The sequence below is a fragment of the Thunnus maccoyii genome, chromosome 11 (assembly GCF_910596095.1).
Source record: "Thunnus maccoyii chromosome 11, fThuMac1.1, whole genome shotgun sequence".
Lineage (NCBI taxonomy): Eukaryota > Metazoa > Chordata > Actinopteri > Scombriformes > Scombridae > Thunnus > Thunnus maccoyii.
The window spans coordinates 18,107,212-18,133,086 of NC_056543.1; the positions used below are offsets into that span (position 1 = coordinate 18,107,212).

General features: G+C 39.0%; 2 protein-coding genes across 4 annotated transcripts; one reads left to right on the forward strand and one right to left on the reverse strand.

Moving 5' to 3' along the window:
• Positions 1-249: 249 nt before the first annotated feature.
• itga6a (integrin, alpha 6a) lies at positions 250-22,942 on the forward strand. Of its 3 annotated transcripts, XM_042426478.1 has the most exons (26): positions 251-595; positions 10,169-10,293; positions 10,541-10,620; positions 10,721-10,982; positions 11,159-11,290; positions 12,581-12,794; positions 12,987-13,180; positions 13,268-13,362; positions 13,756-13,883; positions 13,966-14,055; positions 14,147-14,208; positions 14,289-14,458; positions 15,903-16,046; positions 16,157-16,281; positions 16,568-16,727; positions 17,613-17,699; positions 17,796-17,875; positions 17,983-18,060; positions 18,163-18,265; positions 18,358-18,528; positions 18,643-18,732; positions 18,813-18,920; positions 19,022-19,120; positions 19,199-19,324; positions 21,206-21,333; positions 21,806-21,893. In XM_042426478.1, exons 1-25 carry the CDS (start codon positions 417-419, stop codon positions 21,311-21,313), a joined length of 3,210 nt encoding a protein of 1,069 aa, XP_042282412.1. In that variant the 5' UTR covers positions 251-416; the 3' UTR covers positions 21,314-21,333; positions 21,806-21,893. The 3 variants fall into 3 exon arrangements, with proteins under 3 accessions (XP_042282413.1, XP_042282412.1, XP_042282411.1); XM_042426479.1 differs by lacking the exon at positions 21,806-21,893 and having other exon boundaries at positions 250-595; positions 21,206-21,574; XM_042426477.1 differs by lacking the exon at positions 21,206-21,333 and having other exon boundaries at positions 252-595; positions 21,806-22,942.
• A 260-nt stretch (positions 22,943-23,202) lies between these two features.
• nup62l (nucleoporin 62 like) lies at positions 23,203-25,702 on the reverse strand. Its single transcript, XM_042426481.1, has 2 exons — positions 23,766-25,702; positions 23,203-23,656 (listed from the first exon to the last, which is right to left on the reverse strand). Exons 1-2 carry the CDS (start codon positions 25,350-25,352, stop codon positions 23,498-23,500), a joined length of 1,746 nt encoding a protein of 581 aa, XP_042282415.1. The 5' UTR covers positions 25,353-25,702; the 3' UTR covers positions 23,203-23,497.
• Positions 25,703-25,875: the final 173 nt, after the last annotated feature.

Below are 25,875 nucleotides of genomic sequence, written 5' to 3' on the forward strand. Positions count from 1 at the left end.
AAATGGAAATTTGATCAATTGACTCTTGGAATATAAATTTATTTATTTATTTATTTAATTATATTTACTTTTAAATATATGCATTTATTTATTTTTGTATATGGTTATTGTAGCCTTACTGTTGTTTAATTTGTTTCTTTTTCTGTAGGAATCCATTGTAGTTGTTGCTACTAGGATCTGTATCATAAGTACGTAAGTAAACAAAGTTGTAAAAAGTATAAAGGCTAGTCAAAAATATACTGAACACTGTTCATCCTGGTGACCAGCGGTGGCGCAGTGGAGCAGGAGCCCGGCCGGGAAACAAGCAGCAGCAGCAGCAGCAGCTTCCAGTCAAACTGCACCGGCTGAGCACAGAGGAGCAGCGGGCTGAGCAGCTCTAACTTCGGACTACAGGACAACATCTGGACCGCACTGCAATGCTGCTGCAGGGAGCGCACTCGGCTGTTTATGTTGCACTTTTATATTTTCTGGATCCCACTTTGGTGCTCGCCTTCAACCTGGACACCACTCATGTCATCAGGAAAAACGGAGAGCCGGGGAGTCTGTTCGGGTTTTCTCTTGCCATGCACCGGCAACTGAACCCGGATAAAAGAATGTGAGTGATGTCTGCTTTCCATCTACCTGTGATTGTTTTTGTAAAATTGCAGCTCCGTTATCAGAAGCACCAGATCTAAACATTTTAAACATATCATTAACCTGACTTCTCTCCATCCGAAGTTATCTGGATTGTCCTGGGCTGTGTTTCAAGGGGTCACATCCTCTTAATTTAAACAGGATTCTGCATTGGCAGCACTCATGATTTCAGGCGTAGAAGCATCCTATAAAAATTTTGCTCCAGTACCAGTCTACCAAAGCCTTTTAAAAAGAGATTGACTGTCTCCATGGGATGCCTTGAATGTGAAATGGGAAGCAGCCTAAAGACAACAAGTGAATAAACAATGGTTATAACTGTCATGCAAATGCATCTGTAAGGTCAATGTAAGGAGCACTGAGAGGATAAATAATCGCTCTTAAACTTTTTCACAAAGATTTTTCTATTAAGTTGCTTGCCTACATTTTTATCCTTAATGATCTACTGTTAAGTGGTGTTTAGAGAACTTAAATGTTATTTTAATAATTAAACAGGTGCATTTCCACTCTACAGTTTTACCTGTTAAGTTTGGTCTGTGAACAGTAGTGAGAAGTTGCGTGAGGAAGCTTTTTAGTTGACTTTGGTGTGTATAAATGGAAAATTTACAGATGGCACATTTTTAGGAAGACATTCACATGTACACAAAGGATCCAGGTCAGAGAGGTGAAGTTGTAAAATGTGTCCTTGATGCCGGAGTTGTAGGGATGTCTGGTGATGTTTCAGTGCATACAGTAAGCCATTTCCTTTGGGTGGCTCTGAGGGGGTAGAAAAGACGTCAGCGTGGTGAGCCAGATCATCCTGCTACGGGGGCAAAGTGAGAAGAGGGGTGGCATGTCAAAGCCTGCGGCGAAGAAGCATGCAAGAGCTACTATATAAGACCCTGCAGTGGCATGTTGAGAGAAAGAGAACAAGGATGAGAAGCCCTGATAACAAGACTCAAAGAGAGTTTTGCCAAAGATCACATAGATTAGCTTTAACTTGTGGAATTTTATCTAACTGGTGTTTTGACTTCATGTAGGATTTGAACTGAACACACAAAACTGGAAGCTGTTTATAAAATGTGTTATTTTACAACACAAAGGTCTCTACATCTTAAAATGAGTCATTTTTACATCTGTCAGAGCTGACAAGTGTAGACAGAGTGAAAAGTCATGAAACTGAATGTAGTATTTGTTGGGCAAACAGAGGCTCGAAATGTGACACTGGCTTGATAGTTGGGTTTCAGCCAATAAAAGTCAGAGGAGAGTGAAGGTTTTCCGTGTTTACATGAGAACTAGTTTTGGCAAACATACACAGAATTCAGCTAACTCGTTGCTTCTTGTGAACAGACATAAACTGTGTTAAAGTTAGCGTGTAAAATTTAACAATGATTGAAGGCACGAATTTTTACAGACATAACAATTAGAACTGCAACAAACGATTAATTTGATTATTGACTAATCTGACTATTATTCTCTCAATTAATCAATTAGTTGTTTCTTCTCTAAGATATCAAAAAAATAATTAAAAACGTGCATCACAGTTTCATAAAGCCCGAGCTGACGTCGTCTAATTGATTGCTTTGTTAAACCGACAGTCCAAACCCAAAAATATTCAGTTTACAATCACATAAAAGCAGCAAATCCTCACATTTTAGAACCATAAATTAAAGAATGTTTGACATTTTTACTTGAAAGTGACTTAAATGATTGATCACTCGTCAAAACCTATTAATTTTCGGACTAATCAATTAATTGACTAATTGTCAGCTGAGCTCTAATCAATTTATCTATTAATGGACAAAATATATAGATAATGAAGTCAATTATTAGTTGCAGCCTTGGTTATAACACATCCACATTGTCTCTTACATCTTGGTTGAAAATATATTGAAACTGAGTTGCTGTATTGAAATGTTCTGCACTGCTCGTCGTTGTGATTAAGTAAAGTATGGAATAAACAGCAGCTCCCTCCGCGTGGCCATGATCTCCGCTCTAAATCCTCATGTGACCCTGAGCTAATCAGCCAGACGAGTCAAGTGAAAGCTCCGCTGAGCGCCGACGTATGTAATGCAACAAAACAGCTCTTACTTAAAGCTGTGAGGCACATCGGCCTCTCAGACCCACTGGGCTCAGGAAACCACAAGTCAGCAATGTGTTACACACGCTGCATCTGTCTCTTTTGTTCTTGTACAGACACGTGTTTGATGATGATCACTAGCAGCTGTAAAACTCTGCTGGCCATCAACTGCTTTCATTAATCTCATCATAATAAATCATATGTGAGGAGATGAACGCTGGCATCCATAAACACTGAATCTGAGCAACATGTGTAACTTGATAGATTACATTTCTCTTATGTCAAACCCGAACCCGAGCCTCTTGTCCCTTCTGTGTCTCAGAGCTAAAACACAAATCTCTCCCACTTTACTGTAATTAAAAAACGAATCCTCTGCTGATTCAAGAGATATCCATGTTGTTCCTCTAATGGTTTCAGTGAAAGCACTGTGTGTTTACGTCTTCCTTCTCATATTGGTTGAGTGGAGGAAACAACCAGATCCATGTTTCACCACCAGACTGGACATAATGTGCTGTATTGGAAAGAGGCAACTGGATGCCTCTTCCATGAATAATGTGTCGGGTTGATGATGTGGTTAAAACATTCTCTCAGTGAAACCAGAGAAAAAGGCCATTTGACTGGACATGCAAGGCCATCTGTGCACATGTAACCTGATAGATGAAGTTTGGCTTGTTTGAAAAGACATAATGTAGCTTAGAAAGGGTTAATAAACACATTTTAAACAAGTGAATTTGAGACTATATAAATCTTTTTTAAAAAACTTTACCTCTACTTAAAGTTAATCTTTACTAATCTAAATATTCATGCTTCCTTTTGTGATGTGCAACTAACCGATTACAGGTCAGCACCAATCATTACGCATCTGTGTGTGTGTGTGTGTGTGTAAACTGAAACAGTTAGAACAGCTGCAGTAGTCCTTGTGGCTTTAAGTACACAGCTGTGAGGGCACTGCAGCACATCTGCTAACAAAGACCAGTGAGATCACTGTGTAAACCCACACCGGTCACTATGCGTTCCCATTTACGCTGCAGTGAAAGACATGTTGCATGATGGGATGTGGTTTCACATTGGCTCTGCAGTGTGTAATTGGATTTACCAGGTGACTGTCCTGGGAAGGAAACATGGATTGCAGCTGTAGTCAGTTTGGTTATGACTTACTTCATAAAATAAGGGGGAGGATTTCTTGTATATTAGTCTCTCAAGAAAACATTGTGTTCATTTTTTCTGCATAAAATAACACAAAATACTGAAATGTATTCAAATTGTAAACTGAAAAGCCAGTTCCTGTGTCTGCTAGACTGGTGTGTAAATGTCAATGTTACCCCTCAGTTACTTGCTAAATTCTTCAACTGGCACTTTCCTGAGAAGCCCTGCTGTTAAGTTGGAGGCATTTTTTTCTTTATCTCTTCACAAATGTGGTGTTTTCCTGCACATGACCTTGTGGATTTAAGTGGTCTTGCATTGATTGTGAATCAAAACAGCAGGAGGGAGCTATTAGTACTGCAAAACATATGTTTAGATAGTAGGGTTAAGTCCTACTTAGACAAATATTTAATTCATAGTCCCATAAATGTACTACTGCATTCTTTTTGTCATTGCATTTTCATCGTGTAAGTGCTGCTTCTTTGATTTGAATGAAATTTAAAACTGTCTGCAGTCTCTGTTTGTGGGAATAAATTGATGGACACCTGTGAAAGTCAATGCAATCCAATTTAGTGTATTGGTTTTACTTACTGGTCATTTCTGAGGCCGTACAGTAGATTGCAGTGTTATTGTGTTGGATTGCATTATATCACAAGGTTTATCTAATATAAAATAACTGAATGACGTTCTCACAGCCCTTCTAATTACACAGGAAATATATTTTTAGTTTGTATTCAGCTTGGCATTCAGTGTCACCCTATATGACACGTGTTAGGCTAAACTGCTGGCGCTCAGGAGCTGAAATGTCAAACTGTAGCAACTTTGTAAAGGCTCATGTTTGTATTTGCATTTCAGTGGCCTTTGTTTGAGGGTTTGCAGTTTGGTCTTCAGTCTTACATCAGACCCCCTCAGGAGAGTCCTTGTTTAGCAAGTGAAGAGGCACGGGGCCGCATAGATCAATAGGTGGGTTACAGAGGGAGCCACAGAACCATGGCGAGAAGAAAAGGGTGGAGAGGATTTCCTCTCTATCCTTTGAGAAAATTCCTACACTGTAAGCAGCGTCAGGTCTTTCCCACATTATACTGTAGCTTCCTTACATCTCTGTGAAAGTTCATATTCTAAAACAATGGATCTTATTTTTGTAGTTTTGGCACTTATACTTAAGCATGAAAAAAGACCGAATTGACATTTCATTATTACTCCATTATTCATACTTACTATTGTTGCCCTCTTGTTAGCCATTTCCTGTGAGGCAAAAATGTATTTGATTTGGCTCTAAGCAATCATTGGTGACTGGCGTAGCCGTTAGTCTGGAGTCACATTCATTAAAGTCCTGATCTCAATAAATTTACTGTTAAACTTCTGGTTAAAAAGTCTTAAGTCTCAAGTCTTCATAAGAAAATTGCAAGTCAGTTGCAAAGTCTCTGAATGCTTTCATTTCAGTGCTGTTTGTTAATAGTTATTTTAACGCAGCTAAGACCAAGTCGCTTCAATGCATAATGTCTAATAATTAAACATTCAAGGTGTGCAACCATACAGGGCTGTTACATTTTTGATTACAATACTGCACAGCAAATTGGCAACAAGGCTGACTGGCCACACAGTATCAAGTTCTGGTCTATAACCAGACTAATCATACTAAATAATTATGAGTATTAGAATATTTTACTTGCCAGCCTCTTTGCATAGACTCAGGGATGCATCTCATTTGTCCATGGGGCACAGTACCACAATCCATCAGTTTTAAACATCACACAGTTTTGTAACTGTAAAATTATTAAATAAGCTCTGGACTTTATTTACCTACTAACTTAGATACTTATCAGATCACGAGTGGGGGGCCTTTCACTTATGGAACAAAATGTGGTCTGTTTTTTTGTGCCCATCAGGCGGTAACTACCACTGACAGGAAGTTTTGGTTTTGTTTATCTCGCAATATAGCTTGCAAACAGTTTGTCAGTATGTAAAAGGTGAGAGACGTCTCTGCGTTCCAGAGGTGTGAAGAACAATTCGTGAACTTACAAGTACAGCAAGTTTAAGACCTGTTAAGTTAAAAAAACAAGTGTCATTTAAATTCTTTGTGATTTTTTAGCTTAAGCCACATCAGGTCTTAGTGTGCTGCTGAGAAACCACTCTGAATGAATCTGAAATATTGAGTTGAAATACATTGAAAACAGAAATGTAAAGCAGATTCTCAACACTCTTTATCTAATTTTTTTGGTTGTTGTATTACTGCTGAATTGTACTGCATGTGATCAACACAAACACAAAGTATTAAAATGGTGTCAGCAGTCAGACACAACTATATCTGCTGTAACCACATCAAATTATCCTTTACACAGGCATGATGCACATTGTTCATGCTTTTCTCTGCTGACGCCCTGCTGTGGTTCCCAACCTGTTTGGCCCCTTAAAACAAAACAGTGTCAACCTGCAAACCCTGGCTGCAGGTTTCATATATATATATATATATGTATATATATATATATATATATATATATGTATATATGTGATTCATGGTGGCTGAGTTTCAGATTGTGTCATTTGAATAATTGGTTCAGAAATTCAAAGAGATAAAACTACTAACACTGACCAGTATTTCACAAAAAAGCAAGATTAGAGAAAAGTAAATCAAATCTATTTAGCAGAACTTTTCTTCTTGTTTCCAAGTCTCAGATTTACCTTATAAGCCACTGGAGGCTGCTCCAGTCAGTCTGTGGCAGTACCGTATAAACCATATGGACATTGACTTAACAGAGAAATGAAATTACAAAAGCAATTAATACTGAAATTATATTATTAATTTTTTACTTTCTCTTTTGAGTCATGATGAGTCAGAAACTTGTAGGTCAGGTGTCAAGTCATCGATTAATTCAAAGACAAATCACATTATTTCTTTTCAAAGTCCAAATTCACAAATATTTTGATTGTGACGTGAGTTCACATAAACTCACACAACTTAAAATTATATAACTATACAACTTATAGACTTTCTATAATGTCTAGTTCACATGGGTCTTAAAACTGACGTGTAAAAGAAAAGTTGACAAACCTCTTTCATCAGATAAGTGTTGCTAATTATGTCACCCCAGTGCCCTTCAACATGAGTCACCCTTGAATCACTTCATTCGTGTTCAGGCTACGTGAGAATGTGGGTTTTGGGGAGAAGCTGTGGTTTGCGAGCTAAGACTGGGCAGAACAAGTACATTATTGAACCTGCTCCAAACTAGATTGTCTGCCTATGTCTCCCATTTTCTTTCTTATCACAAAATACAGAAGCTCTTTTAGAGACTAATTGAACCGGTCAAATAGCTACATGACAGTATTTTCATGTAGAGAAACAGCTTTGTTTGGCATGTTAATAATATTTAATAATATTACTTAGATAAAGATACTATATAATTACTTAGATCATGTTAGTTAAAAGTAATGGCTTGAACGGTTGGAATAACTATAGCATTAAAAGCAATGGATAAATTGAAGAGCCTGTTCTCCCACGAAAAACGACGTTGTGTACTCACATTATCCCAAATGTTTCCAACAATTAGAAATCTGTCATTTTAATCAAGGTAACGGACCGTTTCATGTGGTCGCCTGTCAATGGCGTCATACCCCTCCACCAAAGAGTATAGTGCACAAGATGCATGCGTCGACGTTGCGTTTGTCCACTACAATTGTGTCTACCAAAGAGTAACTTACACACATACAAGATTATACATTGGCGTTGTGGTTGTTCGACAGAAACTGTTATAAATTGACTTTTATTTGGTTTTAAACCACATTTTCATGACAAATTTAGGTTGTTTTTAACTATATCTTTTAGCTGGATGAAGGATTTTATTTATCAGACGTCTGGATCTTAAGTTATCAGAGAAATAAGCTGGGCAAATGTTAGCAGCAGCTCGGCTAACAGCCCCTCCAGGAAGTCCAGTGCTTGTCAAACATCATTGGAGAAACATTGATTTTTTAGGTGAAACAGCTTTATTCAGTATTTTTACTGATTTTAATCTGCGTTTGCATTTATTTTTGGAGAGGAGGAGACCTCTGCGGATAATTAGGCTCAGCTAACAGCCCGTACCGGACGTCCGGTGCCAGCCAAACAGCGTCAGAGAAAAACTGATTTTTTTATGTGAAACGGCTTTATTCAGTGTTTTTACCTGTAATCACCGGGTCTGTTTGTTTTGGTGAGGAGGAGACCTCTGCGGGTAATTCTGCTCCCAGTAAAAACACCCTGAACGGTGAACGCTGGAGTAATCCTATTCTGGAGAAGCTGGTTGTTTAACAATGAAGACAACAACTCCCATGATCCCACACTACTTCACACCATCATCACTCTCCGTCTTCTGTTATTGTGTTGATTGAGAGACCCCTAGCGGCTGAAATAACATATTGTACGTTTAAGTACTAACCACATTTTAAGTGATATTTACCCAAATACCAACCAAGTAGTTTTTGTGCCTTAACCTAACCAGACCTTAACCACAGCTTTGTCACACCATAAAACATCATTATTTTTTAACAGTGATTTGTAACAGTTTTGAAAAGCTGCATTCACACTAGCATAGTTAGCTAAAAGTAGCCTAATGGATGAATGGTTTTAATACTAAAATTGTTAGCTAAAAGTAATGGATGATGTTAAATGAGTAAAATAGTTAGCGAGTTATGGATAAATGGTTAAAATTGTTAACTACAAGTAAAAGATATATGGTTTAGAAGTCTAGCTTCGGACACCCTCGGTAGTTGTTTGCTAAAAATAATGGATAAATGGTTGGAATAGCTAAAAATAATAGGTAAATGTTTAAAAATGTTAGCTAAAAGTAATGGCTTATGTTAAATGAGTAAAATAGTTAGCAAAAGTAAAGGTAAAAGGTTTGAATAGTTAGCTACAAGGCTGGTTGAAACGTCCAGCGTGAACTCAAGTGGTAGTTGGACAGCTGGACTGTTCAATTGTATGAAAAAATATATGCTTTTATATCATGAATAGTTCAATAATGTCCAGTTATTCAAAAGGATGAGTACCTACTTGAGTTCATCTAATATGGCTGAGAGAGTACGCCTGACAAAAAAGGTTGGGAACCAGTGCATTACCCCACCAGGACATGTTGTTGTTAATCCTTGCAGATGACAATTGTAATAGAAAACATAAGTGCTAAATGTCCGCTTTTACTCCCTCAGATTATGTGTTTTAGACTTTGTTTTTTCACTTTAACAATCAGATGGAGAAAAGAAGACGTGGAACGGACTCTTCTGCCAACATTGGCCACAATGTTAGAAATGCAACCTTCGACTTTTTTGAACAAAATGTGGTCTGTTTTTTTTGTGCCCATCAGGCGGAAACTACCACTGACAGGAAGTTTTGGTTTTGTCTATCGAGCACACAAGTCTTGCAATATAGCTTGCAAACAGTTTGTCAGTATGTAAAACGTGAGAGATGTCTCTGTGTTCCAGAAGTGTGAAGAACAATGCATAAATTTAAAACAACAGCAAGTTAAAAATTTGTTAAGTGTCAATTAAGTTCTTGGTGATTTTTTTTAGCTTAAGCCACATCAAGTCTTAGGTCTCATATTTTAATGTTATACATAGTTTTGTGTTATACTGTATATGCTGCTGAGAAACCACTCTGAATGAATCTGAAATATTGAGTTGAAATACATTGAAAACAGAAATGTAAAGCAGATTCTCAACACTCTTTATCTAATTTTTTTGGTTGTTGTATTACTGCTGAATTGTACTGCATGTGATCAACACAAACACAAAGTATTAAAATGGTGTCAGCAGTCAGACACAACTATATCTGCTGTAACCACATCAAATTATCCTTTACACAGGCATGATGCACATTGTTCATGCTTTTCTCTGCTGACGCCCTGCTGTGGTTCCCAACCTGTTTGGCCCCTTAAAACAAAACAGTGTCAACCTGCAAACCCTGGCTGCAGGTTTCATATATTTGTGAGTCATGGTGGCTGAAATATCAAAGAGTTTCAGATTGTGTCATTTGAATAATTGGTTCAAAAGTGGCATTTCCATAAAATATTAGAAATGCAACAAGATGTTTTTGTCATTCTTCTTGACAGCGTTCTTGCTGTTGCTATGCCATCACTATCACTGTTACTATCATTATTTATCTTTTCACATACATGTAATAAATTCAACAAGATGCTGCTGTGGAGCTTGTTGAAAGGTTGCAAATATAGAAAATTACTTACTGAAGGTGGTAACAAGCAACTACAACAAAAAGAAAATTTCTAGCTCTTATCACAAAATCTTGTAATGCTTCAGAAAATAATAGTTTCATTATATTGTTTTTTGTTTTTTTTTCTCCTTCTTTTTCTTCAGGCTTTTGATTGGTGCCCCCAGAGCCAGAGCTTTGGGAAAACAGACCGCCAACATCACAGGAGGCCTCTATAAATGTGAAATTACCCAGTCCAATGATTGTGAGCGCATTGAATTTGACACTGAAGGTGAGAAATGATATATGTATCAATCAATCAATCACTCTATCTATCTATCTATTATTACACTTTTCAGATTTGTATTTGAATTTGTAGTCATATTCTAAGCACAAAGTTTGACTTAATTAGCTTTAAAGCTTTGAAATCTCACATGCAAAAAACATAGTAAGTAGACTGTTTTGATTCAATTTATTTATTTCCAAATGTCAAGGATTAATATCCCTGTTTATGTCATTGTCTTGCTAAATTTTGAAAGAGGACATATCCATTGAGAACAAGGAGAATCAGTGGATGGGGGTGACGGTCCAGAGCCAGGGTCCTGGAGGAAAGATTGTGGTAAGTCAAACTCAGTGTCTGAAAAATAAGTGATCTTTAGTCCTGGTGTTATCTTTCATCAACATATGAACTTAAACATAGATGTGCTCTGTAATTTCAGACATGTGCTCACCGCTATCAGAGGCGCTTGTTTGTGAACACCCCCCAGGAGTCCCGTGACATCACAGGGCGCTGCTATGTCCTGAGTCAGGACTTGACCATTGATTTGGCCTCTGATGAGGACGGTGGCAACTGGAAATTCTGCGAGGGCAGAACAAGAGGCCATGAGAGGTTTGGATCCTGCCAGCAGGGTCTGGCTGCCACCTTCACCAAGGACTACCATTATGTGGTGTTTGGAGCACCAGGAGCTTACAACTGGAAAGGTTTCCAACCAACAATAACTAATTAACCATAACTACACATTAAATTTACAGTAATTATTGTAGGAACCAAGTTTCTCATTCTTTTAAACAAGTAATGTGATCATTTGTACTCCATTTGGTTTGGTTTTTTGTTTGGGGTTTTCTTTGTCATCCTAAAATAAACATTTATAACACAGGTATTGTGCGAGTGGAACAAAAGAACAACACTTTGCTGGAAATGGGAGTGTATGATGACGGCCCTTATGAAGTTGGAGATGAGAATCTCTTTAACCCTGACCTTGTGCCCGTACCTGCCAACAGCTACCTCGGTAAGTGTCTATGCACAAGACGGATATACTGTAGCTATTTTTATGTGTTTGCCCGTATCCTGTTGGCTCAATAATATGTTGTGATTACTTCCTTTGTAGGGCAGCATTGCCAACAAAATTATGTTGTGAGTCGTGATTTACTGTTTGGATATATTTTCATGCTTACCTTGAGATCAGTGTTCGTTATTTCTCGAAAAAATCATCTGTTGTTCATTCCATTTGTGTTCACAGGAACTAGTAAACATGGCATTTCATGTAAATTTTCACCTTTAGTTAGTTTTTGGTTTTGGATTTTTGTTTCAAACAAAGATACATGTAAAAGCATTTCCCACCAACACAGAGATGTTCAGTTCCCACAACAAGCCACAACATCAGTGTGTTCCACTAAAACAGTGGATCCAATACTGGGTGGCACATATGATGATGATGGAAAGTTGAATATATAGTTTTTCACAGCAGACAGTTTAACTTGTCAAACACAGGTGTGACTAATATTATGAATTGCTGCATTGGAATAATTGCTGTAACTGTCACAACGTCACAGTCATTATTGTTATTAGTTCCTCTCACGCTTTTCCAGTGGAAGTCAAAACATCTGCTGCGAAAAAGGTCTTTGGATCTGATTCATTTGGGAACAATAAGATTGAGGTTTGCAAGAATGATTTAGAAAGCAAAATGACGTGTAAAAGTACAAGACTGGCAGTGATTCTAATAAAGCAAACCTATCTAAATATGAAAAAGCTTATTTTGGTCTCAAGTTGACTGTCAATATAGCAGAAGAGCTTTGTGTCTTTTTGGAAAGTTTAACTTGCATTTTTTATTTTCACAACAAGTAACAAATGAGAAACATGCACTGAAGGTCATGTTCTTGATAATGGTATTTTAATAAAGCTAAACTTGGCTTCTTTTGGTACTAGTTTTCCAAGTATTGCTACCAGATGACAAAAAATGCAATAAATATAAATTGGAAAGGGCATGCATTTTTGTCTTCCTTTGGAGAAGGGCACGGCATGAAAAAGTGTGGGAACAACTGCAAGAGATCATGTCCTTGCTTCACTAGCGACTTCTACAGGTTGGTCAGGGTACCTGTGCAGAGATCGGAGGATATTGTGAATCTTTGTAGATAAAAAGAAATGGCTGAAAACTCCATTTCTATCTGAGGAGACATTTAGATGTCTACACCCTCCCCAAGCCATCAGTGGAAGTTGGCAATGACCGTACAACAGGGGGAACTCGCTCTTCTTCTTTTATGTGAGACAATCATGTCGTACAACATCTGTCGCACTTTAGGATTCTCCCTTGATTCGGGACACAGTGTCACCAGGAACCGTGGCCTAACAGTGGTGGCTGGAGCTCCCAGAGCCAATCACAGTGGAGCTGTGGTCCTGTTGAAAAAAGACAGCAAAAGCTCCACCAGTCTCTCTAAGGAGCATACACTGTACGGGCAAGGACTGGCATCCTCTTTTGGATACGACGTGGCTATAGTGGACCTGAATGCGGATGGGTATGTAACATGTCTCACTGCCTTTTTTCTGCGCTAGTATGCAATTAATTTGTAAAAAAGGACCTGACATCTTTTAATATGACTATGTCTTATCTATTTCTAAAATGTCAATGTTTAGCTTTCAGTGGACTAATCTATTAGGTTATATTCTGTATGATCCTGATAAATATTTACTTCCTTTGTTTGATCTAGATGGCAAGACATAGTTGTAGGAGCCCCACAGTTCTACATGAAGGACAGAGATGTTGGTGGGGCTGCTTATGTTTATATCAACAAGGCGGGAAGGTGGGACAGGGTCACTCCTCTCCGTCTCAATGGAACCAAAGATTCAATGTTTGGACTGGCAGTGGAGAACATTGGAGACATCAATCAAGACTCATATGAAGGTAATTTAGCTGTTGGTTTGTACTTTATTAATGGTTTCTCTATCAGTAGCTGTTACATAAACTGTTTTCTTTCTCTCTCTCATACAGACATCGCCATTGGAGCTCCCTACGCTGACGGCGGGGCAGGAAAAGTCTACATTTATCACGGGTCTGCAAAAGGAATCAACACCAGCCCTGCACAGGTTGGTTTTGTTCAAGAAATTCTGGAGAAAACTTTTCAGATGGTCAAGACATCGATTTGTGGAGGATGTTGTGTGAAAAGAGATCAGAGAATGGTATTTTTATTTATGCAGAATTGGTAATTATAGAGAGGCCAGCAGACAGGGAGGGAGAACACACTGGACACAGGATTGTCTTTAATGTTTTACTTTAAGCATTTTCTGCTCTGTTTGTAGTCTTTTCACCCCTGTATGCACCACTGACCAAATTAATTTCCTCTTTTGGACAATGAAATTTGATTGGATTTGAAAAAACTTTTACCTATATATAAAACAAAATAAGAAAATTATATTATAAAATCAAATAGCTGAACAGGATTTTTTTCCTGTTTTAAATTATAATTCTTTCTTTATTAGATCCTTTCAGGAAAAGATCATAACATCCGAATGTTTGGATATTCTCTGGCCGGGAACATGGACCTGGACAGCAACTCTTATCCAGACCTGGCTGTAGGCTCTCTGGCAGACACAGCTCTAATCTACAGGCAATTGTTTCCTTACTCATGATAAGTGAATTCAAACCCCACTGATTGCTACAACAACTTCATTTAACAACCTTTCTTACAGGGCACGGCCTGTCATTAGCATCCGCAGAGATGTCAAAGTATCTCCACAGGAAATTGACCTCACAATCAAAACCTGTGGTAACAGCATTTGGTAGGTACTCTAATATTCAAACATTTCAATGGACTTCATAGTAAAAACTCCCTGTGTTATAATTGATCAAAAATCCATTTTCTATTCATAGCCTCACTGTGGACGTGTGCTTTGCCTACAAAGCAAACCATGCATCTTACAACCCCAGAATAAGTAAGTGACAAACAAGTATTTCCCAGATCCAAGATAGTCCAGTCATTCTTTCTTACATGTACTTTCCCTCTACACTGCAGCTATCAGCTATTCTGTCGAGGCGGACGGAGACAGCAGGAAACAAGGGCTGCCCTCCAGAGTGATGTTCTTGAACAAATCCCGCACCGAAACAGACTACCAGTTTAACGGCACCGTGGACCTCCGTGGCCAAAACCAGGACACGTGCGTCAAGATAAAAGCTAAACTAAAGGTAAAAGATATTGATCACAGTAACATCACATTAGTGGGATATAATCCACTCAGTGAGCAATTTGGGTTAGTCAGCACCTGTTGGAGGAATTTACTGAAAGATCTACTGAATTTAGAGTAGTGATGGCACAATATCTTAATGGTAGAAAAACAGAAAACTAAGCTTTAAGGTTCATGTGGCCTCAATTGCTTGATCGTGTCTATTTTTTGCCCTGAACATTATCAGGAAGATTAGATCCTACCTGTCTGAGCATGCAGCACAACTCCCGGTACAGGCTCTCATAATATCATGCATTTACTACTGCAACTCCTTACTGGCAGGCTTCCCCGCATGTACATTCAAACCTCTGCAGATGATCCAGAATACTGATATCCCTCCACTGGCTCCCAGTCGCTGCCCGCATCAAATTCAAAACCCTGACACTCACTTACAAAACACCAACTAAAGCAGCTTCTGCCAACCTGAACTCCCTCATTCAGGTGTATGCTTGCTCATGCTCATTACGCTCTGCCAATGAAAAGCGCCTGGTACCATCACCACAACAGGGCCTTAAGTCGCGAGCCAGAATCTTCTCTTCTGTAGTTCCCTGGTGGTGGAACGAGTTACCAAACTCTGTTCGATCAGCAGAGTTCCTCTCAGTCTTTAAGAAAAGAGTAAAGACTCAGCTCTTTGGTGAACACCTCCGCACTTGATGGACTGAAAAAAAATAATGATCTGCTTCTATGCACTCTATGCATTGCCTCAATGCACTTACTCGCGTTGTTTTCTCCTGACTAGATCCCTGCTTGTGTTGTATCAATTCTCAGATGTATGTCGCTTTGGATAAAAGTGTCTGTTAAATGAAATTCTAAAATGTAAAAGAAAAGCTATATAAATGTATTTTTGTAGCAATTCATCGGAGTGCTTGCACATCATGTATCAATACATTTTTGAAGTTGCAAGCTTGTAGAAATCTTTTTTCTCGTCAATACAACTCAACAGTCACAATATCTCTCTGCTTTTCCTTTCTTATGTGTATTGCATCACAAATAGAGAAATTCATGTGCACATTTTTGCTACAGTTGCTGAAGTGAATGTGGGATAAAACATTCTTACACCCACCAAAAAATTTTTAAGTCACTGACAAAATATGTAAAGTCTGCATGCATACTGTGACAGTAAGCTGCAGAATATTTTGACCATCATGGTCTTGAACCTTAGTTGAGCCTCTCTCCTCATATGATGGGAGCCATTCAAGACTAAGGCTGGTTATGATAAAGAAATGGCTTTAGACATTTTGAAAGACGCCTGCAGCAGAGGATAGTAATTTAATTAATACAAGCAGAATATAATGTTATCTTTTTTTCAATAAAATACTGACAATCTCTTCTTACATAGAGAAACATTCCTATTGTAAAATAGTTATTATGCTCTACACTACCATGACTGTTTCTGATTTTCACAGGACAATATTAAGGACAAGATGCGTAGCGTTCCTATTGAGGTGTCTGCAGAAATCATGAGTACTAAGCGTCACAAGGCAAAGAACGGCCTCCCCCAGCTTATGCCCATATTGGACTCCTCTCAACCGAGCAAAGAAGTCATTGAGGTAAACAATCAGGCTGGAATAATTATTATTAAACATAGAAACTCAATAGAGTTAATGACATAATGCTCACAGTTTGTATATGGCTTTGTTGTTATTTGTCATTGTTGCAGGTTAACTTTGTAAAAGAGGGATGTGGAAATGATCATATTTGTCGGAGTAACCTGAAGATGGACTACAAATTATTCTACAAACAAAACAACAAAGACATCAAAGACATTTACACTCCATTACCCATGTAAGTTCTAACATTTCAACTCTTCTAAAAAAAAAAAAAAAAAGTGGTTAAATGCTATTTTAAAATTGTCTTAAGATAAGGTATCATGTATTAATTAAATCTGCATTAAACAACTATAGTACAGTATATGTGTCTGCTCAATGTGGCAAGTTAGTAATAATTGTTGGATAAAACATCTTGATAAGCCAATATTATTACATGAAAACAATGTACCACAAGCCTGTTTTCCTCCCCAAGCTCAACCTGAAATGAGCGGTCATGTGCGGTCATGTTTGTGTATCTGCAGCGAGAACAACATCCCTGTGTTTTATCTGAATTACGAGAGAAAGGACTTGGCTCTGCGGGTGACAGTGAACAACATGAATGGAGACGACGCCTATGAGGCAAAGCTGGTGTGCTCGGTCCCAGATACTCTGTCATATTCTGGAGTCCGCTCACAGCAGATGGTAAACCAGCCACACCAGTGACCCCATGTGGGTGTAATGAATGTTGCATAGATGAGAAATGATGAGATAACTTTACTATCACTAGAAAAAGTAAAATTTGGCCTGAGGTGAGAAGATCTCAGTCTCAGCCTCAGCTTGTCAGGCTCAGTCCTGCATTATCAGACTTGGCTCAGATTTCCTCTTTCTAAGCTGTATTTTTCCAGACTCGACGGTACTTAGGCTCACCTGTGCTTTAGTGTAATGCTATCATTACCATGATAACATTTAGCATTAGGGCTGAGTAGTTTTAAAACATGCTAAGATACAGTATAACAAAATGAGAAATTCAAAATCCTTTTTTTTCACATAGGAAGCCAAACTTCTCAAATGTTGTCTAACCACAAGCAGCTTTACAAGAACTTTGTCTAAATAAAATAATCTGAGATTGTCAAAACTTCAAAGAATATTAGAACATTTGATGCTACCTTTGGGTCCTCGACTGCTGTGCTGCAGACACATTTTGGTTGGTTCCAAAAGTTACTGAGGTTTGATATCCAGCTGTATTTAGCATGTAAATAATGTTACAATGTTAACATTTGTTCAGGTCCCATAAATATCTGTGGATGCATTCATAGGAATAATTGAAACACTGTTTCTAAGTCACCTCAAACATATCTTATGATTTCTGTTCAGCAATGTCTTGTGAGATTTTGGTCAACAAATATGCAGATATCTATCCATCTGAAATAAGATAATATTGGCTGATACGTTTATCTGCCAGGCGATTTATTGGTTACAAAAAAATTGAAAATTATACTGCAGCTGCAATATTTCTAATGACTGTGAATTGTAGTTTAAACACCATCCAGTATGTATATGTATATATTTTTTCAACATGTTTTCCAGATGGAAAAGCAGATTATCTGTGTTGCCAATCAGAACGGCTCTCAGGCGGACTGTGAGTTGGGGAACCCTTTTAAGAGAGACTCAGAGGTACGAACTCGCTCTCATCACATGCTCATCCTGACACTTAATTGTTGTACGTCAATTGAGAGAGCTGTTTTTCTTTTCTTGTTTTTCCCCCAAAAGACTTCATTTTACATCATCCTGAGCACTGTGGGTATGACTCTGGACACCACAGAGATCGACATTGACCTGCAGCTCCAAACGTAAGTGCAGCTGCTTCATGTTCGTGCTTATTTCCTGTATTTTTAAGTAAGTTGCTGTTAATACAGATCAGTGCATGACACTATATTGGTGTGTTTTTGTCCTTCAGAACCAGCGTACAAAAAAATATTGGCTCTGTGAAAGTAAAAGCCAAAGTGATGATTGAATTGCCGTTGTCGGTCAGTGGGTAAGTGTGTTGTTGTAGATCATCTTGTCAAACAACATTTTGGCTAGAGATACAACAACTGCAACAGTACGTGAAATAAAAATGTTTGCTTGTCTTCCTCAGGGAAGTCAGCCCTAATTCGGTGTCTTTTGGAGGTTCTGTGAAAGGAGAAAGTGCCATGAAGACAGAAGAAGAGATTGGAAGTTTGATTAACTATACATTCAGAGTATGTTTATTAATCAGATGTTTGAATCAGTATTATCATATATTTTTTTCACATGAAATAGGCAAATCCAACCGTATTGATTTTTTCATTAGATAAATGACTTGTGGAAGTCGTCTGTCAAAGCATCACTACACATCAAGTGGCCCAAATGGAACAAAGATGGGAAATGGCTTCTGTACCTGGTGAAGATCACTGCTAAAGGAGGAACAGAGGACATCTTTTGCTCTCCTGAGTCTGAGATCAACTCTCTCAAACACATCCAGGTAGTGTTTTTTGAACCTTTATGCAAAATCAGGATTGGCCAGATGTCAGCTATCACATAAAACCTGCGCTGGTTAGTTTAACTTTTGAATTCATGAAAAGAAATGTGCTTTCAGGAGTCCTCTGCATCCAGGACAAAACGGGAAATTGGAGAAATAAAAACTGGTCGCAAAAAGTCCTCACTGTCAGGCAAAAAGAAGGTTTTGGTGAGTTTTGGTTTAGATGCATTCATGTTTCATAGAGGTATAGATAGATATGATGTCTTACAGATCTCTTTCCTTCCTAGTCGTGTGAGAATGGGCTCAAATGTGTGGAGTTCAAGTGCCCCCTGCAGGGATTGGACGGTACAACAGTGGAGCTGAGATCTCGTCTGTGGAACTCGACCTTTCTTGAGGTAACACATTGTGTGTTTCAACCGTGTCTCATGATATTGCTGGAATCACACCTCTTGACACACTCTGTCTTATCTGAGCGTCTGTTTTTGTTTTCACACAGGATTACGCTTCTCTTTCGTCCTTGGATATCATTGTGAAGGCCTTGCTCGTGCTTCATACTCAGGCTAAAAACATGATCCTGAGAACGCCTGACACTGACGTAAATATCACAACGACCAGACCAAATTATCAACTGTTTATTGTCTTAATCCGAACTCACATTTGATGTTTATTGCAGGTGATACTGAGGGTGTCTCCAGAAAATGTAGTTGCACAGTATGGAGGAGCTCCCTGGTGGATCATACTGGTGGCGGTTCTCGCAGGCATCTTGATTTTGGCGTTGTTGGTATTTCTACTCTGGAAGGTGAGTGCAGGGATGTTACATCTTCATGTTGCCCATGTTTGGTAAGACACAAAAAAATAGAAGACAACGAATGAAAATGGGAGATAAAACATGAAATTCATTAAACCCTGTCAGGACACTTTGAACTTGTAAAAAAGTAACATGAAAAAGTTTTGCTAGTTTTAATTTGCTGGTTAACAAGCTAAATTTTTTTCAGGATTTGCTGCTTTTCTCTTTTTTATATTATTATGAATATCAGGAAAGTGTTGATACAATTTTTTCAGTCCTGATACCGATACCTGGGCTTTGCTGATACCAAGTACCGATCTGATACAAGTGTTGAATTAATAAGCTGTATGCCTCACTGTATGGAAGAGACTGGGATCATTGTTTTATGTGTAAGGCAACATCAAGCTTAACTTTAATGTTGCTTTCCTAACTTTGTAAAACAAAATGTAACAAATAAATACATAGATATAAATTTACTGAATTGTTATTTATTGAAATAATGGTATCCGATATCAGATCGAAACATTATCGCCGATACCTGATCCAGCTATTTGAGTCAGTATCAGACCAATATCTGATATCGGTATCAGTATCAGTGCATCTCTAGTGAATATCTTGTTGTTGTTTTGATTGTTGGTCAGATAAAATAATACTTTTGAAGACCTCACTTTGGGTTGTGGTAACTTGTTGTGGGCATTTGACATTTCTAGATTTAATTCTTACTTGATTAACTGGAAATTGAAAGAAAAAATCCGATTAATCAACATGAATTAGTTGCAGTTGTGCTTTTGAATTTACATTATATTTTGTATTATACAAAATATAGTAGAGGAAAATATATAGACCCTTAGAAAAAATCTGAAAGGTAGCGTGACTGAACAAATGTTTTATTCACAATGCGTACTACTGTTTATTGTCCAAAAAAGAATTAATTTAAGTGGTGACTGATAGTTTGAACAGTTAAGAAGCAACACACTTTATTTGGATAATGCAAACTGAAAGCAAAGAAAGGCCATAATATCATTTTAATTTAATAAGCAACTGATTACCTGATTGTGAAATGTAATCAATAATGAATACTTAATATTGAAATATAAATACCACTGAACTTATAGCAGTGAAATGTAGTATTTTACTTTAAAAAACCATATGTCTGAATTTAAGTAGTGTGCAGTTTTTTTAGGGTTCACAAATTCAGACTTTTCTTGTGTCAAATATATTTAAAAAATTGCTTAAATGTATTTAGTATTTTCAGTTTAAAAATCTAATTAGATTGGTCAAATCCCGACACAAATTCAATATGAAAAATTCAAACATGATCTTTGGGCTACAGAACCTGATCAGACCTCTGACCTCTCGGACTAAGTTCTGTCATTATCTAAGAGAGAGAAATTCAATGTTCATATTTTTGGAATTGCAAAACTTGAAATAAAGAGGGGAATTCAAACCACATATATTTAGACAGATGGTTGTCAAAGTAAAATATTATTCAGTCAGTGGCATTTAAAGGAATATTTTTGACATTTAGGGAAATTTTTCTTTCTCGTCAGGAGTTAAATGAGAAGATTAGAGTGGTATCGATCATCTCATCTAACTCTCCGCTAGACCACGAATAAGTTTAAATTTCAGTATTCAGTTGCTTATAACAGTAAAACCTTTATTTGCTTCCATGTAAACCTACTATCAAGTATTGTATCCATCTGTGTAGAAAGATCAAGATTTAGAGTTTCAGGTGATGTTCATTATTGTGTGAAAAGGGAACATTTGAGCTGTCCAGTATTTTCTTGACAACATATATTTTCTGTTGTTTGCTGATAGAAGTCATATTGGCAAACTATTTTTACTGATTTAGTCTGTCACTCTTAACAACTCATCACCCTTGCTCCCCCTCAGTGTGGTTTCTTCAAGAGAGCAACAAAAGACCAATACGATGCTGCGTATCACAAGGCAGAGATCCATGTTCAGCCCTCTGACAAAGACAAACTCTCTGCTGAGGCCTGATTTATACTCTCTGAACAGGGGTAAAAACTAGCTGTCAGCATGTGCAGTGACTAATGAACTCACTAAAAAAAAGCTAAATCTGCAGACTTTATACTTTAAATTCAATCAGACACATATTGTACTGAGCTAATGAAACTGGTCATCTGGGAAAATATACATCAAACAAAACATTTAACCCCAATTGTGTGTGTGTAAGAGTAGAAATGTGTACTCTTTCATAAGGTTTCTGGTGTTTGTACAATATGTGTCTCTGAATTTTGCCAAAAAAATCAATGCTTTTCATACCAACAGGCTTAATATTAATATTTTTTGTAACTGTGTGCTCTGCAGGTGCTTCGCTGACATCGCTTTTACTGCTTGGCTGTTTGTCCTATTAAAAGCTGCAAAGCATGCTCAACTTTTCTACACATCTCTGTAACTCTGTTGTTTACAGTGTGCACAATTACTCCAGATATTTATCAATTTTAATAACACATTGTGTTTTTTCCCCAGTGTGGATTCTTCAAACGCTCCAAGCAAGATGACAATGTCCCTCGATACCACGCTGTGCGAATAAGAAAGGAATGTCCTCAGTATACAGATGGACAAGTCAAGCTGGATACTTTTGAGAAAAAACAGTGGATGACAACTTGGGTCGATAATGAAAGTTACTCGTGAACAATTTTTCTGTTAGATGATTTAACAGGGATAACCTGTTTTTTTTTTCTTAAATAGTGTCACAAGCCACAAACCCACTGAACCTTGTTTTTTTGTTAATTTGGTGAACATGAAAAATGTATCATGTCATCATCATCATGTCTTTCAAGTTTTACACTGTATAGATGATTAAATGTCTTTTTGTATGTTTTGTATATATTTAAATACTTCTGCACACTGTATATTTATTTTTTTTTTGATAAAAAACAGTTTCATTCAGCCAAAGAGTTTTTTTCAGTCTTATTTTTGCCCTGCAAGCAGAACAAGAAAGGGGCAAAGTTTGCTACTGATTTTAAGGAGGCGTAATGTCTGAAACCTTACCGGACGTAAATCTATGCAAAGAAGGTACAGCTAGCTAAGACTCTTATGAATGTAAATCAATATAAATTTTGATGTTTAGTGTTTGACATTTGGATATATTATCATGAAAAATGTACAAATGACCGCAGCTGACTCAAAATGCGAGCAGAGGCCTATTTTCACTATTGTGGCATCCAGGTAGCATCCACTGTACTGTAGGTCATCACTGAAGCGAAGATAACTCTTTTTGTTCCATGTGAGGAATCCAAAGGGAACATAGTAAAAAGAAAAAAGCACCTGAATTGTGACTTTTTAAAGATTTAATGAATAGTGTCTTGTTGAACTGTCAAGTGTAATAAAAATGCCTAAAAACTGAGTGCTACTGTTGAATTTCATTACCATTAGTGTATCCTGTATACAAGTAGAGCTGCAATTAATGATTGATTAATTCTTTCTTTTAATGATTTTTTGATTTAGAAAACGTCAAAATAGTGAAACATTTCCAACTGCCCAGTTTGATATTTTCAGTCAGTACAGAGACCAAAAATATTCTGTTTACTATCATATAAATCAAAGAAAAGTAGCAAAACATCACACTAAGAAACTGGAACAAAGGAATGTTTGGTATTGCTTTAAAAAAAAAGTCAGATTAATCAATTATCAGAATTAATTTTCTGTCATTCAACTAATCAACTGTTTCAGCTGTATGTAAAAGAAAAAACTGATTCTATCTGCCTGTGTCTCTTGTAAACAAGACAAATAATTGAATATTAAGCTTAAATATACAATAAGTGACAAAATCTGTGAACCAAAGTTTACCTTTGACTAAAACATTACCACTGAAATAACTGGCAGCGGTTCTTGTGTTGCTTTACGAACCCATAAGGCACATCATTAATCCAAAGATTTATTTAATCACACTATTTAGAACAAGCATTTACATGAAAACAGATGATCATTTTCACAACTCTATATAAAAGCTATTGCATTGAAAAATATTCATTTTTTTATGCAACCCAAACAGCTGAGAGAAAAAGCAGGTTTTAACAGGAATAGTGATGAATGCTTTGGTTGTACATTCATATAATATTGACCCCTCAAAAGGCATCCCTGTTTATGACTACTGCCAAAACAAATATTTCAGTATTAGCATTAGGAGAATATACATATCAGCATGTTTATTGCGGATTAGTCAAATGTTAAACGAAAGGTTTTCTCCTGCTCCTTGCGCTGGTTGTCACACAGTTTGGACACTTCCTCCACTCGTCTCTGCAGAAGAACTGAATTCTGATCAACCCACTGAAGTGAATCCATGTGGGCGTTAAGAATTTTGCAGATCTGCTGAAGCTAAAGGAGAGAGAGAAGAAACACAGATGTTAGTTTAAATGGTGACAATAAATGTCAAAGCACTAAACTTTGTCAAGGCAGGTTTAACTGATATTTTGTCTCGTCTTACTGGGTCACTGGTGTCTGCGGGGCCACTGGATGTGTTCAGGTGCTCGATGATCTCCTTCAGGTCCTGTGACATCCTCTTAAGCTGAGCATCCACGTTCTCAGCGAGCTTGTACGTTCTCTCACGTTCCTCATCGGCGTTCTGCATGTAGATGGTTCCACTCTGCTCCTTAACGGACTCCTCAAGCGGGCAGAGCAAGTCCTCCAGCTCCTTCTGTTGGGACAGGATGAAATCCAGCTCCTGGTTTAGCCTCCTCTGGTCCAGCTTCACCTTCTCCATCTCTTTATGCAGCGCTGTGATCTTCTCGCCATTCTCCACCAGCATGCGGTCCCAGGCGTTCACCTGAGTCGCCTGCTGTAGGAAATGTCTCTCTTGATCCTCAAGCTCAAGACTCCACTTGTTTATGAGACCCTCTAGCTGGGCGTAGGTCATTACTGGAGGAGCAGCGGTTGTAGTGATTGCGGAGGCTGTAGAGAGTGTCGTGGTACTTGTGCCGGACGCAGGTTTGAGCCCCAGTGAAAAGCTGGTAGCAGCGCCTGTCGTGGCAGCTGCAGTTGAGGCTGGAACAGAGGTGGAGATAGTGGTGGCTGCCCCCAGAGGTTTGAGCATAAAAGACAGACCACTGGCTGCTGTGCTTGTTGCAGCAGCGGGGGTTGCTGTTGAAGTTGGAGCAACACCCAATGTAAACCCTGTGGCTGATGCTGGGGCAGCAGCAATAGGAGCAGCAGCAGCAGCAGCAGGTGCTGTAGAGACAGGAGCAGAGAAGAGTGAGGGGCCTGAAGGTGGGGCTGCCTGGGTTGATGCTGGGGGAGCTGGGGTTGATGAGGGCTTAATCCCAAAGGTAAATCCTCCACCCTGTCCTGTTGTGGCTGCGGCGGTGGAGGCTGGCTGGGGCTGGGGCTGGGCCTGGGCCTGAGGCTGAGGCTGGATACCCAGGGTGAGGTTGGAGGGAGCGCTGCTGCCAAAGGAGAAGCCTCCCCCTGTGGGAGCAGCAGTGGCTGCAGCTGTTGTCGTCTGGACTTTGGTAGCTCCAAAGCTGAACCCTCCAAATGAGAGGCCACCTGATGTGGTCGCTGCTGCTGCTGCTGCTGCTGTTGTTGCTGCTGCTGCTGCTGCTGCTGCTGCTGCCGCCGCCGCTGCCGCTGGTTGTGGTGCTGGTTGGGTCTGAGCTGGAGCGGCAGCGCCAAAGCTGAAGCCCCCTCCTGCAGGAGCGGCCGCAGTGGGTTGCGCAGACAAACCCTGGCCCAGGGTGAACCCTGACCCCGCCGCTGGCGCTGTTGCGGAGCCTAACGTCAGCCCTGCTGCTGCTGTGGTGGTTTGAGGAGCTGCACCCAGCCCAAATGTGGTGGCGGGGGTCCCAAAGGAGAGACCTCCAGCGGCTGCAGTGCTCTTGGCAGGGGTACCAAAGCTAAACCCGCCGGTAGGGTTGGTATTGGCCGCGATAGGAGTCCCGAAGGTGAAGCCCCCTCCGGAGGGTGCAGGTGTGGAGCCTGTCATACCAAAGCCGGTGCCCGTAGCTGCGGCGGCGGTCTTTTGAGCTCCGAAAGTGAAGCCCGTGGGGGCCTGCCCAAAGTTGAATCCGCCACTCATCCTCGTTTCCCAGATTGAGCTGTTAACGTTACCGACTAACAGCTAACCTACAAAATGGTCACTTCCTACGCTGTAGCTTTTGGCGGGTCACAAATACGAGCTGGTTCAACGGAAGTTACTGGAGGAAACTTAAGTCCAACGATGACGCTCGACACGTTAACGGGTGATAAAGTCTGCCACAGGTTTAGTTAACGTTACCTTGTACGTGACGGCGACCAAAAACTAACAACACATCCCTCACGGAAACGTGGTTCAGAGCCTCGACGTTTCTTTAATCAGGCGTCTGTGTAGCTCACTAAAGGAAATGACGGCAGTGAGGACCAACTGTTTTTGGTGTTCTGTGCCCTGAGTTTTGCCTGTCAGCCGCATTTGCACACAAGTCCCACCTCTCTTAGTATGATTGACAGGTCCAACCACCAACCACGTGACCTGTGTAGACCCAAGCTTAAATTTCATTGGTACAGCTCGTTACCTGAGAAACACGCATCAGGGAAAGATGACGAAAAATCTTTCAAAGAGTACC